This window comes from Pelmatolapia mariae, linkage group LG6 (assembly GCF_036321145.2).
Source record: "Pelmatolapia mariae isolate MD_Pm_ZW linkage group LG6, Pm_UMD_F_2, whole genome shotgun sequence".
Classification (NCBI taxonomy): Eukaryota; Metazoa; Chordata; class Actinopteri; order Cichliformes; family Cichlidae; genus Pelmatolapia; species Pelmatolapia mariae.
The window spans coordinates 29927165-29946395 of NC_086232.1; the positions used below are offsets into that span (position 1 = coordinate 29927165).

The following is a 19231-nucleotide window of genomic DNA, read 5'->3' on the forward strand; positions in this document are numbered from 1 at the left end:
CAGCTCATTTTGAGCCACATTAATGTAGCAACTATGTATCTGCATACCTGTAAATTCTTAACAGCTGAACAGAGAAGAAACAACAAAGGCAGAGACACTGCAAGGGTGTGCCAGCCTCTTCATTCACCTTACACACAGCACAGCTGTCTGGTTTACAAAGTTAATCTCACATCCTAGCTTTAATGGTTATTCTAAATTCTGGACCTCTCTTGGAGGAAAATGCGCAAGAAAAAATCTGTGCCAATAATTCAGTAACACAGAATGTTGTTCAACAGTTTTACGCTTTGGTTTTGTTCTGCAGATAAGCATTCATCTCCAACCCATAAAGGCTCAAATATTTTCAGACTATTCTAAATAGTACACATTTCTGAAATACTACGGTAACAGTGCGCTTGTGTGGGGGTGGGGGGACTTTAGCATGGAATATTCTTGATTAAAAGATGGGAAGAACCCCCCCCCCCTCCCAAAAAAAAAAAACAAAAAACCCCACTGATGTCAGATCGAGGTTAATAAACACACCTATATCATTATTCTTACTTTTCAGTGCACAAACAAAGTAAAGCTAAACACATTCACACCCTGCTCAGGCATCCAATGCACTCCCACACCCTAACATAGGAGCAACTGAACACACACACACACCTCCACGCCTACCGTCCTCAGAACACGTCAGAGTTTAATAGCAGTTCTTTAGCAATCAGAAACTATGCCAGATCAAAATAAATACAGCCAAGAGTGCTTTCCATAAAAAGAAAAAGATGAATGAAGAATGACACAAAAACAGCATTTGGTGCAAATATACTTTAATTAGCAGGCTGGAAACTACATGAAATCATACGATCCCCTCATTTCATTACTCTCCTCACACACACAAACGTTTCCAGCATCTACAGATCATATCTATTTTGTTTTCCAGGCTAATCGAGGTAAAGTGCTGGAACTGTTCCAGCCCATCCATCTTACTTAGCGTAAAAACACTTGAGTAGGGAAGGGGAGGGGGGGATGAAGACAAAATTAAGCCCCCCCTCCCCCCCAAAAAAGTTAAACATGTTAGTGAGACTGAAACTGTCCTTTCCTAGTCTTTCACCAAGTCTCACAGGCAAACCAGGTCCCATAAAGATAAGGGGTGTCAATACGTCCTGACAAATAACATGTAAAACAGAAAATCCGCAGACATGTCAAAGGTGATGAAAACATTTTTGTAGTCCTTCCCATGACAGACAGACAGACAGAGGTGTGGTGTTGGCAATGCGATAAATGAAAGGCTGCTAACAGCTCCTTCAGTGTCCTGATGTCTGCCACTGTCCTTTGTAGATAAATACACACCGTTAAAAATGTTACAGTAACAGATTACAGTCTCATGAGCTGCACCTGCAGTCAACAGGCAGGTACCCTTTGAAAATATGAAGCAGAGGGACCTTTAAAGAGCTTTCTACTTCCAGCGAGATGAAGCTATTGAAGCAGTTGGACCTTTGACAGGACATCAAGTTTGAGGGCAAGAAAAATGCAACAAAGTACAAATAAACCAAGTAGCTAAAACTAAAGCAGGATAATACAACTGTCATGGAGGGAATCCCGCCATTATTATGACTGTAAATAAGCAGCCTTTTACTGCAGTGTGTGTTGTATGTGACTGCTTTAGTTCTAGCTGGTTAGTGCATCTAATGAACTGCCTGGTGAGTTTAGGCTCTTAACTACCAAAGAAATAAAAACACTGGCCAATCCAGCTTCTTTTATTCAGAAAGGATAATTTCAAACTGTGACTCATAGCTTTGTCATTAGTCACGCTAACGCTGTCCCAGTTTCCTGAATTCAGAGGCTGGGTTTCGAGAGGCTTTGGCGCAATGACATGGGATGACAGAAAAGAAAAAACAGAAAACCACAGAATGGAAAAATTTCTTCTTGCGATTATTAAAAGTACATCACATCTGCAGATGAGGGACAACTTAATGGACAACCCTACCCCTTAGACAGTGACAGCTTGGTTTGTTATGATGTGGTGCCCACATCTAAGTGCCCACCCACAGGGCACTTAGGAGGAACTGGATGTTGTACATGTTCGGATCCTCACTGCTACTAAATCACAACCAAGTGGAACAACTAAAGGACTAAAGGTGTACTCACACTTGTCCTCGTGTGCCTGCACTCAAAATGTGCTTCAGGCCCGAGTATGTTTCTGGAGGTTATGTCTGAAGATTTTCTTCCAATTTTTCCTTAAACCCAAACATCTCCTCTCCACTCAGAGACACGTGTTACAGTTCACGTTATAGAGTTTAAAGTTAAAGACAGGCGCACTTGTCCTTTGACGTGCCTTTATTTACCAGTGATTTATTGGTTAATAACTGAGACGCTGAAGCAGCGTTTCAACTACGGACCCATGTCCACCTGTTCTCTTCTAACAGGTACACACTGGTCAAAACAACTGAACGCTGGGAGGAGCAGCTCAGTGCGAGTACACTCTTAGGCACCTGAGCAAGCTGACATTTCTTGTCCCAAAACAAGGTCTTGTGGCTGTACAGTGTTATGAGGATTTTTATGCTGTGAAAGCAACAAGGGCAAAGATAAAGAGGAAAAACTTCAGTTTGTGATGACTGATGAAATCATACAGATGATTACAGTTTGGTCAGCTATAGGTCTTGTAATTAATGTTGATGCTGATGAGATCAAAACGCATCTTTTTGTTTTTAGAGGGCTAAGAAAAACGCAGAACAATCCATTTATAAGGAAAAAAAACACACACACACACAATATGAAGGCGCATTTAAAACACAGGAGGGAAAAATGTAATCTTACTAGACTGTGAGATTGACAGCTTGGCTTCACTCATCAAAACCACAGCATATTAATGTGTTAAAAGTTGCCAACACCTCCATTGCTCAATTTAAGGAGGGAGCCTGTATGCTGTGAAGCCATGCAGCCTGGTAGGATTACTGAAGCTGGATGTGGACTTGGGTCATAGTGCTACTATTTCATTAATCTTTCCGAGAAGACTATATTGACTCTGTCTTCCTCAGAACTGCCAACTCCAACCCCTCTGCACATAGGCACTAAAAATCAAACATAAAAGACAAACTGAAATGATTCTAATTAACAGCTGACCCAATTCTGGCTGGTTGCAGTAAACTCTGGGCCCTGTGGCTCTCACATGGAGGTCAAAGTGTGTGGGTTTAGGTTTAGCTGCCGAAGCCAAAAATGCCCTTGATGTAGCCAGTCAGACCGCCCTTGCCCTTCTGTTCCACCTTGTCATCCAGCGGTGGGAAGGCCACATGGTTAAGAGCAAGGTCAAAGAACAGAGGCTTGCAGGGGATTGGCTGGAAGTCGGGTGGGAACTGGACCAGATTGGGCTGTTTTCCGACGAGACTGGGGTCAAAGCGGAAGGTCTCCAGGTGGTCACAGAGGGGCTGCGTGAAAAAGAAGTGAGGAGATGAGAGCACTGGAATCATAGGGAACAGAAAGTTCAGCTAAATGAAGAAAGAAAATTGAACAAAAAACAAAAAAAACAGCAGAAAATGGAGTGATGACTGCCCCATCAAACTGCATTTCTTGTCATAAATGTTAAAATGGCAGATCACATCAAGCATAGACAAAAATTAAAATGATGAGATTAGCATATGTGCAAATAATCCCATGCTTCAGGCTGCTCCAAACACTCATTTTCCAAAAAGAGGATATCCCTAATCTCAGCTCTGGCTGTTAGAGCACAAGCCCCGCCCTTTGTTCTTCAAATATTGTGTTTGTGAGGGGAGCAGAAACAGCTCGCGTTAGGCCAAGGCCAGCATGACACGGATAAGATTTCGAACTTTGATTCATGCAACTAAAGCTACTAAAGTGCAGACTGTGACAGATCCACTCAAACTTAATCCAGTTATTGAAATTCCTAAAAATCAAGTTTCATCACAAAAATAGATATACATGTAAAAAGTTAAATGACATCATCAAAACCACTTTTCAAGTTTTTATGTTGCAGTTTGTTAGACGCAAATATACAAATTAAGCTTCACCTCGGCTCTTCAGGAGTAATATAATCGATAAGTAATTAATCCACAGAGCTCGTTTATTTTATTCGTACAGACACAAACGTGCAAGAACCATGTGTATGTGTATGGCTGTAGTGTTGAGCAGCCTGAGGCTTCCTCCTCTTACCGTGTTGTCCTTCACCAGCTGCTGAGGAACTTCAACTATCTCATCGGTGTCTGAAACACAAACACATCTCTTCAGGACTGTACAACAGAGAAGACGACTGCTGGTTTAACTGTTTAACGACTTAAAGGCTCGCACCTAAAATGGCAGCAGCTTGAAGTGAGTATTTTTCAGCGTTGACCTCAGCAATGAGCTCCTGGACATCGGGGAGATCCTGCAGAAATTCATGATGAATGTAAATTAATGTAGTGCAGTGATATTTTTGTTAAACTTTGATGTACTGTGTGTTTGGGTCTCATTGCATTTTTCTAACAAACAACATGGTTTGCTGCACAGTTACTTATACTAACCAGCAGGTGATTAAAAATCTGGCAATTTATTAGTGTTACTTAGAACAGATTAGCAGGCATCTGTATCTTTGTGATCCATAAAGCTTTTTACCATAAAGCTTTTTACCATAAAGCTTTTTAATAACATCTGTCTATTTGTCTAAATATAATGTGTTGTAAATAACTAAAATGGCAACCTAGATAAAGATGAGGCTTTGAAAAGAGGCCTCCACAATGAGTAACGCCATGACTCATGTTTGAGGTGTGTGTGTGTTTGCTTGCATGTTATACCAACCTTGAGGCTGTTGTTGAGGCTCTTGGCCTTAGATTGGACTTCCTTGGCATATTTCAGCACCCTTTCATACAACACCAGCGCCTCACTCCACTTCTTCACTAACACATAAGACTGGGCTATAAAGAAACACCTGCAAGAGGCCAAAGAAAGCAGCTCATTAACAACATGTGGGTTTATGAACTGCAGAAGCTTTCATGGAAATCTGAAATGGAACAAAGCTTAGATATACTTTTCACATCAGGACGCAGGTGTATTTGCGATTGTAAATACGACACTTGTTGCACTGTTTGAATTTCAGCTGCATTGTTTGATGCAGAACATGTTGAAAACCAGGCACAAAAACACTGACCTGTAGGCCTTGTAGACCAGGGTCTTCAGGGACACCTCCTTTTGGAAGGTGTGGTCATCCTCCAGACCCTGCAGGGTGGAGAGCTCTGCCAGACTCTGGATAGTTGGAGGAGGTGGTGGTGGGAAAAAACCCCCCAAAAAAACACAAGATACACATCATGTAACTGTGGTAACACAAACATCAGGCTGTACACCTAAGGCTTTTGCTTTTTCAATAGAACCACACAACTTAGAGACAGAACTTGATAACAGGACATTCACCTGCAGGATGATGTCATACAGGCGGATGAGATCCTGTGGACGGGGCCCCCTCTTGTTCTCGTCGGCCTCGGGCTCTTTCAGTTTGGCCTGCAGAGTATGAGCCATGCTCTCATTCCTCTTCACCAGTGTACACAGCTTAATGTAGGTCAGGTAGCTGGGAGAGAGGAGCAGCAGTGATTATTCACTTACGGCGTGCGATCTCTTTAAACTCATCAGGTCTGTAAACCTCGGCTGAATCAAAGCTTAACTGCAGACATCGTCAGGAACCATTAACATGCCTCACAGGCTCTCTACAAGTTGAACCAGACTTACCCGACACACGTTCAGCCTAATGATGCCCCGACCTGACAGGTTTATATATGTCTGTCTATCAAAAGATGTTAGAAACTGCTAGTAATGTTTCCAAACAAACAGCCAAATGTTCTCAGATTTCATCCTCCCAAAAGTGAGCATGTGTTTGTAATTTCACAATAAACTGAAGATCTGTGTGTTACAGTGTTGTCTGCATGAAGAGACAAGGAGGGAAGGAAGGAGGGGAATGATCAAAGTGTTATTGACTTACTGAGATAAGTGGTAAAGCATTTAGCTGCAGCTCTAATCCTATGACTGACTAACCTAACAGAACCAGGAGTAAAATTCAAGTACATTTTTCTTCCTTTTTTACCTGTGCAGGTACTGCAGGTTGGACACCTTCCCAGTGTCACCATCAGAGCTCCTCTCTCGCTGTTTCTACAGTGATAAAAAAAAATTAATAGATTTACAAAAAAAAAAAAAAAAAAAAGCTCTTTAAACTTTCTAGTATTCCCAGTTTCAAGTATTTACAAGCTACACCTTCACCACCTCTCATTCTTGTAAACATCACAGCTTTTCATCCTGCTGAATCTTACCGCCTCAGTCTTGAGCTCCTCTTTCACTGCCTGGATGGTGTCTCTGCACTCGGCCAACAGGGTCTCATACAGATGTTCTTTGGTTTCCTCATTAGCTGCCTGAATGACACAAACAGATCCAAAGATGAGGATAAAGAAAAAAAAAATAATGTAGAACTTAGTGAATAGTAGAGAAGGAGGGTGTGGGAGACGGGTGTGTTTCACATTCTTAGCAGAGAAACGTCTCAGATCGTACCGGCACGGTCTTTACATTTTTTAAAAGATCATAGATTTAATGCAACTAAATGTCTAAGTTGGCAACAATGATGAAAACCCAGGGGGTGAAGCCTATGTGTGAGATGGATGGCACATGCTGAAGATGAGATATACAATAGATGACTCTGGAAAGTAAAAACAGAGTACCTATCAAAAATGCAGGCCCAGCAGTAACAGGACACACTGAAGGCACTGAAGCCGTTTTTCAGCCTCCAGTTTGGCTTCCATGTATCTCCTTACTTCAATTCAGCTCTCTGTACAGGTCAGCTAGGAACATACTTTAACACTTTCAGTTGCTTTTCTTCTGCTTTCTTGTAGCTACAAAGACTGCTTTCAGCCAAAAGAACACTCAATACTCTGAGGCCATCCTAGGCACACACAGGCAGAGGGGAGAAGGGGAGGAAACAGTCGCGCCTCTTAACATGCAGACTGAAAGTGGAGATGTTCACAAATCCTTTTTATGCTTTTTGTAGAATAACTTACAAGCAGATTTACGCAGTGATATCAGCCATTTAACCAGACTGATCAGATTTGGCTGAAACTTGATCAGATCATAAAAGGTTTCTACCAGATTGTGCAGACGTATCTCATTTAAAACGCGATCAAGCAAACATTTGATGCATGTAACAGTTTTAGTACTTTGATACAAAGAGCAACAGTTAAAGCAGGAATGCGACTGACAAACTCGGGGAGAGACGCAGGTATGTGGCCCGGCAGGCTGCTGATGCATTCCTGCACATAACTCATCAGCAGTTAAGACACTTATAGTTTCAGGGTTCAGGTCTTTAAGAATGACACGATTGTTCGTCATCTAAGCCGTCTTTCATCGCCACACTAATACAACAGGCCTGTGTTAAACAGATATTCTCAGAAAGATGCAGGATGGGTTTTACTAACACTGGAAAAAAGCGAAATGTGAGCAATAAAACAATTACAGAAGGACTGATCATTCATAAAAATATCTGTTTTAAGCATTTAAAAGATTTTGTGGGTTACATTACTGTGTCTCCGTTGTTGCTAAAAGTTGAGAAAACACAATAGAGGAATGTTACAAAACAATTCTTGTGGTGGCAAACCTGATAACAGATTGTTCACAAGTCTTCTCTCTCCCACCCAGAAAGGTGATGCTGCTACGCGTTTCACACTTGTGCCAACACCCTGGTAAGGCCTAGAACAGCCAGTTCTACCTGTTGAGCATTCTGTGCTGTTTGGCAGGAGGGCTGGATGGATACACTGATTAGAGGAGGGGACAGCCCTTCAACTAGGGCTGACATTTGGCCCTACAGTGTCTCCTATCCCCTGAGGCCACAAGCAGAAGAACAGGTGCACATTGTGAAGCTAAAGGTGCTAGAGCTGTGACACTATATAATGTGCATACTATGCAAAAATCCTTTAATTGTGACCAATAAGAAAAGCCAAATGTGATAAAAACCGCCAGCATCGCAGTTCTTCTCCACACAGTCAATCACAGCCACCTTTAAACGCCTTTTATTCAATAGTTAGACCTAAAATACTCCATCTGAAACTGAAATGAGCTGCTGGGTGTAGCCCTGCATTCATGTGCGAGGTGAAATGCGTAGAATGCAGTTGTGTGATGAGAGCAGCTGCATGCCTGAGACCTGAGTGGCAATGGGTGTGACAGGTGTGTCTGCAGGGTGTGCTGAGTACTTGGGCACAAAACAGAAGGAATGAGCTGTGGCGACAGCGAGGGGACATGTGATACTATCAAGAACAGAGTGCCACCTGCTGAAATTTTAAGGAACTGCACGGAGTGCTCTCAGGGTTGTTTTATGGTTTTATTAACCTCCTAGGACCTGGCGTCCACATATGTGGACATCACATTTTCGGTTATTTAGACCAAAATACTGAATTTTGCTCTACAAGGGCCTGATATCCACTTACCAGTAGTGCTGGGCGATATGGAAAAAATATTTATCACGATATGAATTCTTTTATATCACGATAACGATATATATCACGATATACCACCTAACCTGTGGTCATCTGGAAAGTATGCAGTCTGTAAACAGCGAGTGGAGAGGGTGCAGTCTTTGTCTTGAGTTACCGTAAAGCATGTCGCAAATCCGGGTGCACGTAAAGCAGCACCATGTCGCAAAACCACAAGACAGAGTTTCTTTGCGAAAAATATCATTTTTTTATACTTTATTTTCTCTTGCATAAAGTTCAGAGTATGTATAGTGAGAAGACAACACTAATATATTTGCCACAGGCCATTTAACCCTTTAAGACCTACCATAGAACCAAGTCCGCCAGAGCTTATGTTTACATTTTACATGCTGTAGTGCCATTTGTGGGAGCATTTCAAGTTGCTATACATCAATACAACCGTTATAGCCCAAATTTTAATAATATGTATGCATTAAGTCCATAGAAACTACATAAATTGCAAAAAAAAGTGCAATAAACTACAAAAAATTGAAAATAGTTTTTGTTTTGTTTTTTAGATATATTTCTAGTTAGAGAAATTTAAGAGGCTTATCCCTCAAAACTGTAAATACAAAAAAGTTGCACAAAATAGTTTCCAACCACAGGAAATTTATTTTGAGTGTCTTCATAGTTTTATGTTTGAGATACACAAATTTTAATATACTACAGGAAAAATGAAAATAAATATTATAATGCAAATTTGCAAAAAAACAGCATGTGCATCAAAATAAACTATTTCCAACAGTGTAATTTGACTTCTAAGCATCCCAGAAACGATACAGAAAAGCATAAAGTCAAACATGACTTTTAAAAACACCAACATAGGCTTTGAAGGTAAAAAACTAAATTTTCCGCGAAAATGACGTCACTTCCTGTTTCGGACAAGTGATAGTTCGCGCTGACTTATATTCCAACATAGGAAGTGTTATGAACAGGTGATCGGATCGGCAAAGCGTGTTTCTGGAATATTATGTTTTTGTTGCTGCAAGTCTGGAATATTATGTTTTTGTTGCTGGAAGTGCTTTTTATGCAATTTTTGCAAAGCTATATGTGGAAGGAAACCGTGACCTAGGACGAGCTAATGGAATAAGATGTAAGTACAACTCCTACGGTTTCATATGCAAAAACAATTATTGCACTACCTTACGTGGTTCCAGTTCTACAGGGATTTAAAAATAGTTAGGCAAAACGGAGTGTGCCTGCTCCGACCGGTTGTAAAGGGTTAATGATATATTTTATGTAATAATTTATAAAATTAGGGTTAGAAACGATAGAAATGATAGAAGACAATTGGCACGATAGACACTTTTCTATCGTCCACACGATATATATATATATCGTCATATCGCCCAGCACTACTTACCAGGACATTATACTGCTACTGTTGTTTAAACGAATTTGCTCATATGTGGCTCTCATTTTTCTTAAAAACAAAAATAAGGCAAAAAAAAAAAAATCTGGTAATTCTTTGTTTTTACATTCATCGGGCCCCAATATGTCCAAATATCAAAGAGAAATTAAAAATGCATGCAGTGGAAGAGTTCGGGTCTTAGGAGGTTAAACCATTTTAATGCTTGACGAGTACCCGACAGCCTCAACTTTAGTTAAGAAGAGACTTTTATGCTTTTACTTATTTCCTCTCATATATTCACTTTTACTGTACCGGACATTCATTGAAAACATGCAAAGGTTTTGGATATCGAGGTCATCTATATCAGGGATGTCAAACTCATTTTACATTGTGGGTCACATTCTTTGATCTTAAGCGGGGCGGACAAGTGAAACTCCCCTTCCTGTCATTGTAAACAAGTGGAACTACACATTTAATCAATGAGACGTCTTAATATAAGAAAAAGCGTTTTCAGTACATGATAAAGAAATGCCGCTGTAGTAAATGAAAGAAATCTGTCAGCACGACTCTTTAGGCTTAAATTATAGAAAATAAATGTGTAAAATTACAAAAAGTTATAAAACAAAGTGTTAATTCACAGGAATTTTAACTTTACTCTGAATTCACTGAAAAAGAATCATAGTTTCTTTTATTTCTCTTATAGATAGTGAAAGTAGTCATTTAATTGCTTTAACTATCACTTAATTGTGTTGTTTTAGTATGAATGGTCACATACGAGGTCTTAAACAGATGGAAAAGCTGCCAAACTTATGAAAATATAGTTAAAACACTTTTAAGACATTTTCCAAAGCAGTCCAACAGGTAAGACTGGCGTGTCTGTACCCAGGAATTATGTTTGACACTACCTGATCTGCAAATAATCCTTGTGAGCTTAAAACTCAAATCAAGGCCCAATTTAAGAATGAAAATATAGAAGTGGGCCTGAATTTGGAAGTGAAAACAAAAATAATAGGCTCCCCTTCTAAGGATATAAAAGGCATGTGGCAGCGGAGAATAAGAAACAAGATTGAATTCATTAAATTAAAACGTTGGCATTTATAAGCAGTCTAAATGGGTCATACGAGCACAGAGAATCAGTGTTATGATCAATACTGGGTAGTCTCTGATAGTAGCTCTGCGGGAGGCAGTCAGGAAACACAGGGAGGGGTAATGACCAGTGATGAACAAGGTTATATTTGTACTACAGAGGGAATCTATTCACTTATTGTCTTTGAGTCAATGTCTCTGCAGTTGTTTCCATTGTTTGCAGCCCAAGAGACATAGAAAGGACTACCAAAATTAGGAGGTGCAACAACATGCGTTTCCCACTGAGTTTGTTTATATGCTTAAAAAAGAAGGAATGTGTGAGAGGCTGACCTGAGCGATGGCGGCCTCGTTGTCTGCCAGACCCAACAGGAAGACGCGAGCCTTGTCGATCTTCACGGGCACCGTGCGTCCTCGCCACTCCACTTCACTCATAGTAGCCGCCTGCTTGGTTCGCGCCTGAGTAATCAGTGCCTTGAGGGAAACAAAACAAACACTTCTGGATTTAGTACACGATTACACAGCTGTGTAATATTCTTGTTTGGTATGTGCTCCCCTCAGCAGTTTAATCATGAATTACAGACTGATTAACAAAAGTTTTACCCCTTTGTGTTTACCTCTAGTTTCTCAGCCATCATGCCACCTCCTCCACCAGTCAGCCTCATCTGCATCAAGTCATTGATGGCATTCTGATCACCTAAAATCAAATACAACCAGGGAGTGAGTGTGTGTTTGTCAGTGTGCAGAGGAAGGACTGAACTCAGGATTGGTGATGTGCATCAACAATGACACTGAGAAGAACGACTACAGCAATGCTGACCAATATTGTAAGCGCAGTAGCGAATGTTGGGCGATATCTCGTCTACACGCTGCCGGTACAGAACTGCCAGGTCCTCAGTGAAGGCACTGGCCAGCTTCTCATAAATGGTCCTGACAAGACAAAAATATTCATCAGTGGTTTAAAAAAAAGTGAAAGAAAAACAAACAAACAAGAAAACCTCCCATTATTAAAAGAAGAATTAAAAAACTAAAAAAAAGAGTGCAGAAATGTTAAAGCTCACTTGCACTTGTTGAAAGCCTCCATGGCTTGTTTCCACTCCTGCAGCTCAAACTCCACCATTCCAGTCAGGTATGCAGTGTAGGCCTGAAATAACACCACAACCCATGATGAGGAGCTCCTCTATTCATTCCCTCACCACACTTCATCAACAGTAAAGGTGGGAATCACCAAGACACTCCATGATATTATCACAATATTTCACTCGTGATATGATATTATTGTGATTTAACATTTTTGTGATATCTGCAGTAGCAAGTACTACAATTTAGCATCTTTTTTCAACTCCAAATTATGTCTCCAAAGTTACAGTTAAACTCATTTTTTTTCTTTTGTTGCAAAATAAGTACACAACACTGTCACTAAAATTTGCTGCAGAAGTTGCCGTAAGACAGAATCAGTCTGCTTTGAGCCTGATATCAGTCTGCGATGGAACAGTGTCAAGTTGGCAGTTACATACAGGGAAATCTGTTGTCTACGCAGACAGAAATGACCCTCTTTTCTACAAGAATATAGCCAGAATACAATCAGCTGTCAGCCAGTTTAGTTGAGTCCCCTCAAGTTGTGCTCACTGACACAGAGTCATTCAGACCGCTGGCAATCTGTCTGCATTTATAGATTAGAGAAAGCAATTATTCACAATCCTCTGCCAATTTCCCTGAATAACTGCAGTCAATCCAAAGGCACACTGCAACTGTTTGCAGAAAGGCTGCCTCCTCCAACCTTTCAGTCCTCTTGTTCAAAGTATTCCAAAAGTATTTTATTGATTAAAATATCAATATTTGGTGTCCCTGTGTAGATAAAATATCGTCATGGAATATTCTGCACTGTTTTTCTAATTAACAGTGTTTGAAGTTCTGAAATCTTACAGTTGAAAGACAACAAATCGAAAAGTTAAAGTTATTCATCTCTGAGGCTGGAACCTCGCTGCACATCCACTTGTTATTCCACACACCTACACGGGTCAGTTAAGGTGAATTTGACCTGTGTACCTGTGCCTCCAGTTTAGTTTTGGCGTCCACACGGGGGCTTTCGCAGAGCTTCTCCAGCTTCTCACTGTGCTTTGCAGCCTTACGTAGTCGTGACAGCAGGTGGAAGCGCTTACGTGGCTCCGTATTGGCCTCCTGCTTCAACTGCATGGCGTAGCTCCATGCACGCTCTGCTTCCATCAAAACCAGCAGAAGATACCTGAAAAAAGGTGGCATAGATGTATAAACAGTTTGTTTTTTATGTGAAAGCATCAAGCCGCTGAACTGTTCCACATCAAAGCAAAGTGATCTGTTTTAAGTGTTTCAAACTGGAATTTCCTTAATGTAAAGGTTCCCAAACCAGCAACCAGTTAACTACACGTGAATGACCAGTTAAAATGATCTAAGTCTAACCTGTTATCAGAAAGCATTTCCACAGTGACTTTCTTCCCAACAAACTTGTGTCGGTTTCCCATCTTGAAGCCAAGAGTCTTGCGGAGGCGCCGCAGCCTGCGGGAACAGTAGCCCCTGGAAACAGACAAGGATTTTTTTAATTCTACATTACAATAAATGAAATACAACATAGACAAAAAAAGTCACCACGAAACTTAATATGCAGGAAGATCAAAGAACAAAAATTATCTATCACTATATCTTAAACTCCGCAAATATGAAAATGTGGTGAAGACAGGTGGACATCAAAAGCTTTGAGTTTAACTTTAATCCACACCCGTTCCATTTAACTGCATTAAACCATAAATCTGAGCCCAGTATTGTGAACAGAAAGAGTGAACAGATGTCTCATGTCAGTGTCTTTACATTGGGTGAAAAACTGCTGCACCACACACAAATCTCCACCCTGTCATGTATGACCTGAGCCAGCTCACCTGTATCTCTGGTAGTCTCCATGCCTGAGGCCGTGCTGCTGCTGGGATTCTTTGATGATTTGCAAGACTGAGATTAAACGTTAAGGTACAAACCTTATGTGACCATCACACACGTTACTCTGTGGGGCAGTTTACCACTTATTTTCAAGCATGAACGTTTCAGTATTGATAGCAGTTATTGTACGCAAGCACCAAGACAGGCTGTTTTAACTAAAGGCATTGTAACCGCTAATGAAACTCAAAGATGACATCACATAATAGCTAGCAATCTTAAAATATGTCCTCAGACCCCCAAAATAAATTGTAAATACATAAAAATCCCCATTTACCACTGACAGCCTGCTTCAGTATGACACGTAGCCTAATAACCGCTAGCTTATCTTCCAACTGAGTTAGCTAAAAGCTAACGTTAGCTTAAGAGCGTGAAACATGCTCGCAGAGGGAAAACGTCAAAGAGCACATGTCGTGTTCTTAAGGATACTTTCCAGTCCGAGTCCTCCATCCGGTAAGTTTTCTTTATTTTCTTCCATTAGGGAAACTTTAGCGTCGTTTTGCTTGTCTGAGGCCATCTCTACACGCTAACAGCTAAGCGGCACACATACACACATGCCCAGTCAGAGGTGCAGCCAGGGACCAATGAGTGCGCAGGGAGGGGCAAAGGGGCAAACTTCGCGAGACTTTGCTGATGTGCCTCATGATTCAGTCGATTCAATGAAATACGCCCCACTGTCCCCGAAACAACAAATAAACAAAAACAATCAAAATAAAAATAAAAACATTTTTTTATTCTTCTTATTATCATTATCAATACATCTACTGCTATTAATTATAATTAGAATAAATTATATCATCATAAAATTAAACCACCCCTCTTTGCTTTTGTATCCACCTTCGTATTAATGCCCCTATTTAATATATAGACTGGGCATCGATGGTGAGTGGTCACCGCTGTTGTCTCACACAAAGTTTCATCATCCAGTTCAAATCCACCAGCTGTTTGAGGCCTTTCAGTGTGCCGTTTGTGTGGGGCCTTCAGCTTCCTCCCACAGAGCAAGTAACATTAATAATATTCAGAGGTTATAAAGGGACAGTCACCAATGTACTGACTAATTTATTTGTGTTTTATTATAGCAGTTTCAGTCCTCTATACCTGTGTGGTATCATGCTGTATTTTAACTTTATATTTGAACTAAACTATAGTTTACTAATACGGTAAGACTGTTTTCTTAACTGCTTGTTCCATTATTGTGAACAGTCTTTGAACCTTCAGGAAACAAGAATAAAAAGTGCCATCAACAACCAGAAAAAAACAATACAATATAAATATTAAAGAGGGATTCCATATCTTTTAATAGAAATGTAGAGAGAAATCCAAAAGCTTCCTCCTCTGTGACCACTATGTAGCCACCAATTACACACAGATAAATAAACCTGATATAGCCATGTCAGTGCCTTGAATGTGCTGAGAAGAGACTGTAGGATCAGTAAGAGCTGAGTTAGCAAAGTTAAGAATACAAACTCTTGGGGTACATGTATACACACAGTGGGTTCATGTGCACCTCTATCCCAAAAAGTCTCTTATTTTTGGACCGCTCTGAGGAAATATGTTTCACAAGCATGTCCCTGACCATCATTTTGTTTTTAAAAGGAATGCAAACTCAGGCATGTGTTCGAAAAAACAGCAGGGGCATTCAGATATTGTCAGCTGCAGAAATGTATCTGAATAGAAAGTTTTTGATCTCCGAGATGTGCATGGTCTCTTTGATGGTTGTGTCTCTGCTGCGGACCTGAAGAAGGCCACTTTCCAACGTGTTCTCACCGATGATGATGGTGAAAAGAACGCCCATCTCATCGTATCTGCATTACATCCACACAGAAACACACAGGCATGAGTTTAAAGAAAGGTAACGTAATTCAATTTGCATTATGTGCTGATTTAACGGCATTTACTTGGCATTCAGCTGCTCCATTGATGCTGGCAGAGTTTCAAGATATCCAGGCCACACAGAGATCTTAGCTTCCAGGAACTCCTGCAGAAGGCCTTCACAAATCTGAAGAAATATATTTAAAACACTTTTAATGCAATTTGATGCAAGTCCACAGAAGGAACACATTAAATCAGATCCTTTTAAGGTGAAAAATGTGTATTTGCACAGAAAAACTCCACAAAGAAAAAGCATGTAACATGTACTTCATGTTTTCATTACCTGCCTCAGCTCCACAGTGGCTCCTCTACCAATATTTAAAGCCACTTTAATGGGAACCAACACTGGATGCAGCTTCAGGACCTGAAATCAACAGTGCAACAAATCTCATAAATAAAAGTCACGTCACAAATAGGAAACCCGCTAACAGTTTTTCTGCACGTGCAGCGAGCTGTTAAGCACAATCACCTTTCTCTGGTGCAGCTTTTGCTTGCTCTCTTCTCTCTTCAGCTGCTGGAGTGAGTTGGACAGAAACGCCATCGCACCACGGTCCATGTTTGCGGTAATGGAGACGACATGAGGAATAGACCTTCGTCCATCTCGATGCTGAAAGAGGTGAGGTAAGAGAGATGACACTGCGTGTGATTAAACTGAATTAAAGCAGCAACAGACGAGCAGCTGCCCGTGTTTCTCATGAGACCTGGTGGTTCTTCTTCCTAAAGCTGTTTAGTTCAACTGAGATTTCTGAAAGCCTCTATCAGCTGGGAGCTAAGGGAATTTTTGATATCAATTTGACTTCCTGTTTTAAGACATGCGCCTCGTCAGAGAACCAGAGCCTCTGCAATAGCAGCTTAGGAACATGACTGAATCTCGATCCTGACTTAAAGCACACTCTAAAAGAAGCAGACGGACCTGCAGTTTGGACCGGTCTCCTTTGTGTATGTGCAGCAGCTCGGCATCTCCTCGACTCCACAGTGTCTCCAGGACCTCCTGACCCCACGGGAAGTTGTAGATGATCCTCACACCGCGAGATGCCGCCTGTTCGAGCCAGCAATGCTGGACTTCATTGCTGATGAAGTCAGACGGGGAGAGGGCAAACTGGATAAAGAGGACGAAACAAAGAGAAAAGCTGAGTTATTAATGTTTGTAGTTTATAAGGCTGAGAAAGTGTTCTTACAGGAAAATACACATTTATGCACTGGTGCATCACACCATTTTAAATTTGTCGGAGATGTTTCCCTCCTCAAAGACTCACTTTTCTCCACCACTTCAGCCTCTGTCGTGTCCAGTGGTCCAGCCACTGGGACGATGTGCGAGGAGAGCAAAACCACACTAGAGATGTTTGCGTGACCTCACCTGAGCTGACAGAAAATAGAACATACAGTGTGTTAATATGACATACTTACCTCATAAGGTCTGAAAAAGGTTAATGTGAACTCATGAAATACTGTATTAATATTAAAAGGCTAGCTCAGATAAACAATATAAAGAAACAAAATCCCAGTGAAGTCTGTTTGAATTTTTATTTTTCATAAGTGTATCCACACAGACACTCACACAGATAAGAAACAACAGATGAAGCCTCACCAACCAGAGCCTTCTGCAGGCTGGAAGCACAGACCCGTCTCAGCCAGACCAAACGGCAGCTTCCTGTTCACCAGCCCTAATGAGGGGACAAACTGCTCCAAGGCACCTGGAAACAAAACACAACACGCGTGAACCATCAAGACTAATTTGAAAAAAATTATTATTATTTTTCAGTTTTACAACAATGTAAAAGACAGAGACATGTTAAACAGAAATGTTACTAGCTGAATTTCTGAAGCTGATGAGCACTTTCACACAACACTGAAGTCCTGACAGTATCCTTAACATGGTATTTCAGCTCTTGCCATCATCTTTCTCACTTACTGAGTTTACTACAGTGTGAAAATAATATTCCAAGAACAGCTCGTTTCCATTCACCTTACTCAAACAAGTACCACAGTGTTGGCATCAAACTGCACTTACAAGTATCAAAAGTATTCATAAACCATTAAAAGAAATACATGGAAGATCATAAATGCAATAACGTGAAACAGTTGGTATACACGGTGACTTTGCTTGTAGTTTATAAATCTTCTGTGGTGTCATTACTTTACTGTGCATGTTTAATGCTAGCTCTCAGTATAGAAATAAAAACGTCTATGTTATGCTCTATTATGATCATTATTTATTACAGGTGTGTGAGGCAACTTACCTTGCAGTAAGTTTGTTCTCATACTTGGGGACCTCTGCAGGAGCATGTGCACCTCCTCAGCGAGCCGCTCCTTGCTTAGCTCCTTCTGCTCAAGTCTCTGTTTCAGCTGTTCACATTCAACAATCCTCAGCTGGCCCTGTCCACCTGTAGGTGCTTCCCTGCTGCTGCTGCTCAGGGTGTTAATCCCAAAAACCTGAGCTCCGGACCTAGTCACTGAATGCCACCACTGGTCCAGCAGGTTTCTCCTGAGCTCCATGCCCAGAGGTCCATAGCTGCAGCACAGCCCGCGCTGAAACAGCTCCACGTTAGCGTGACCAGGAGAAACGAAGAACCTGTCCACGCAGAGCTGCAATAACGTAATGACCTGGTCCACAGTCTCAGTCTGGGATGTGCTGCAGCGTCTCCAGCTGTGCTGCTTCAGCGTCACAGTGAATGCACTTCTAGACAGGATGTTTCTTACACACCGAGTAAACATGATGAAGAACCCGCTTCAGAGAACGTTTCATTAGCAAACAACAAGCTTTAAATCCTGTAGATTTAAAATATTCGCTAAGGGTACGGTCCTAACTGACCGCATACCGCAGTGAAAAGAGAAAAGATGAGTGCATACGGTGGTTTGAATAGTACATGTGAACTGGGCTCACTGTGTTAAACTCCCAATGAAAGCTAACTTTAGCGAACCTTGCTAAAAGCAGCGTCTACAAATACAGACGGCTGTTGGTGCATTTAAGAGTCGGACAGTTTCCCTGCTGTCACACAACTAATGTCCAATTAGCCGCCGCTCACACTTCACATCTCATAGGAGACACATATTTCAGTGTTAGCAACGCATCTGTTACATGTGGTGGGTGATCCGGAAATTAAATCCTTATATCCGGGTAAAGGAGACTTTCAAAATAAAATGAAAACGTCTACATCCTTCACCGATTCAGCGATATGGGTGCTTTTCTGGCTCACAGATTAAACTTCATTCGGAAGTGAATGGAGGTGGTGATTGAGTCTGTACCCATTACTGTACAAAAACAAAAATAGCAGTTTAATTTAAATAGATTTTTTTCAGTTCATTTATCTGATTATAGTGTACACTATGATTATAAAACTACAAAAAAAAATTAAATTAAAAAAGGATACTTGTAAAAATTATAATATAGTTAATAGAAATGACTACACCTCTGATTTACATTTAACCAATCCTTGACCTTTACTGTGAAAGATTTAATATGTGTATTTCATTTGATTTCAGTTGAAAGTGTGCTGCA

General features: G+C 40.9%; 2 protein-coding genes across 3 annotated transcripts; both read right to left on the reverse strand.

The window, feature by feature from the left end:
• Positions 1-642: 642 nt before the first annotated feature.
• srp68 (signal recognition particle 68) lies at positions 643-14432 on the reverse strand. The gene is made up of 16 exons (XM_063476552.1): positions 14290-14432; positions 13809-13875; positions 13336-13449; positions 12946-13141; positions 11958-12040; positions 11717-11826; positions 11514-11593; positions 11230-11370; positions 6261-6359; positions 6038-6102; positions 5374-5527; positions 5114-5208; positions 4765-4894; positions 4279-4354; positions 4144-4193; positions 643-3401 (listed from the first exon to the last, which is right to left on the reverse strand). The coding sequence occupies exons 1-16, from the start codon at positions 14375-14377 to the stop codon at positions 3174-3176; spliced, it is 1776 nt and encodes a 591-aa protein (XP_063332622.1). The 5' UTR covers positions 14378-14432; the 3' UTR covers positions 643-3173.
• A 679-nt stretch (positions 14433-15111) lies between these two features.
• Positions 15112-18815, reverse strand: polg2 (polymerase (DNA directed), gamma 2, accessory subunit). Of its 2 annotated transcripts, none has more exons than XM_063475389.1 (8): positions 17973-18815; positions 17325-17426; positions 16989-17089; positions 16646-16831; positions 16202-16339; positions 16016-16096; positions 15759-15859; positions 15112-15665 (listed from the first exon to the last, which is right to left on the reverse strand). In XM_063475389.1, the coding sequence occupies exons 1-8, from the start codon at positions 18445-18447 to the stop codon at positions 15500-15502; spliced, it is 1350 nt and encodes a 449-aa protein (XP_063331459.1). In that variant the 5' UTR covers positions 18448-18815; the 3' UTR covers positions 15112-15499. The 2 variants fall into 2 exon arrangements, with proteins under 2 accessions (XP_063331459.1, XP_063331458.1); XM_063475388.1 differs by having other exon boundaries at positions 15114-15665; positions 16989-17094; positions 17321-17426.
• Positions 18816-19231: the final 416 nt, after the last annotated feature.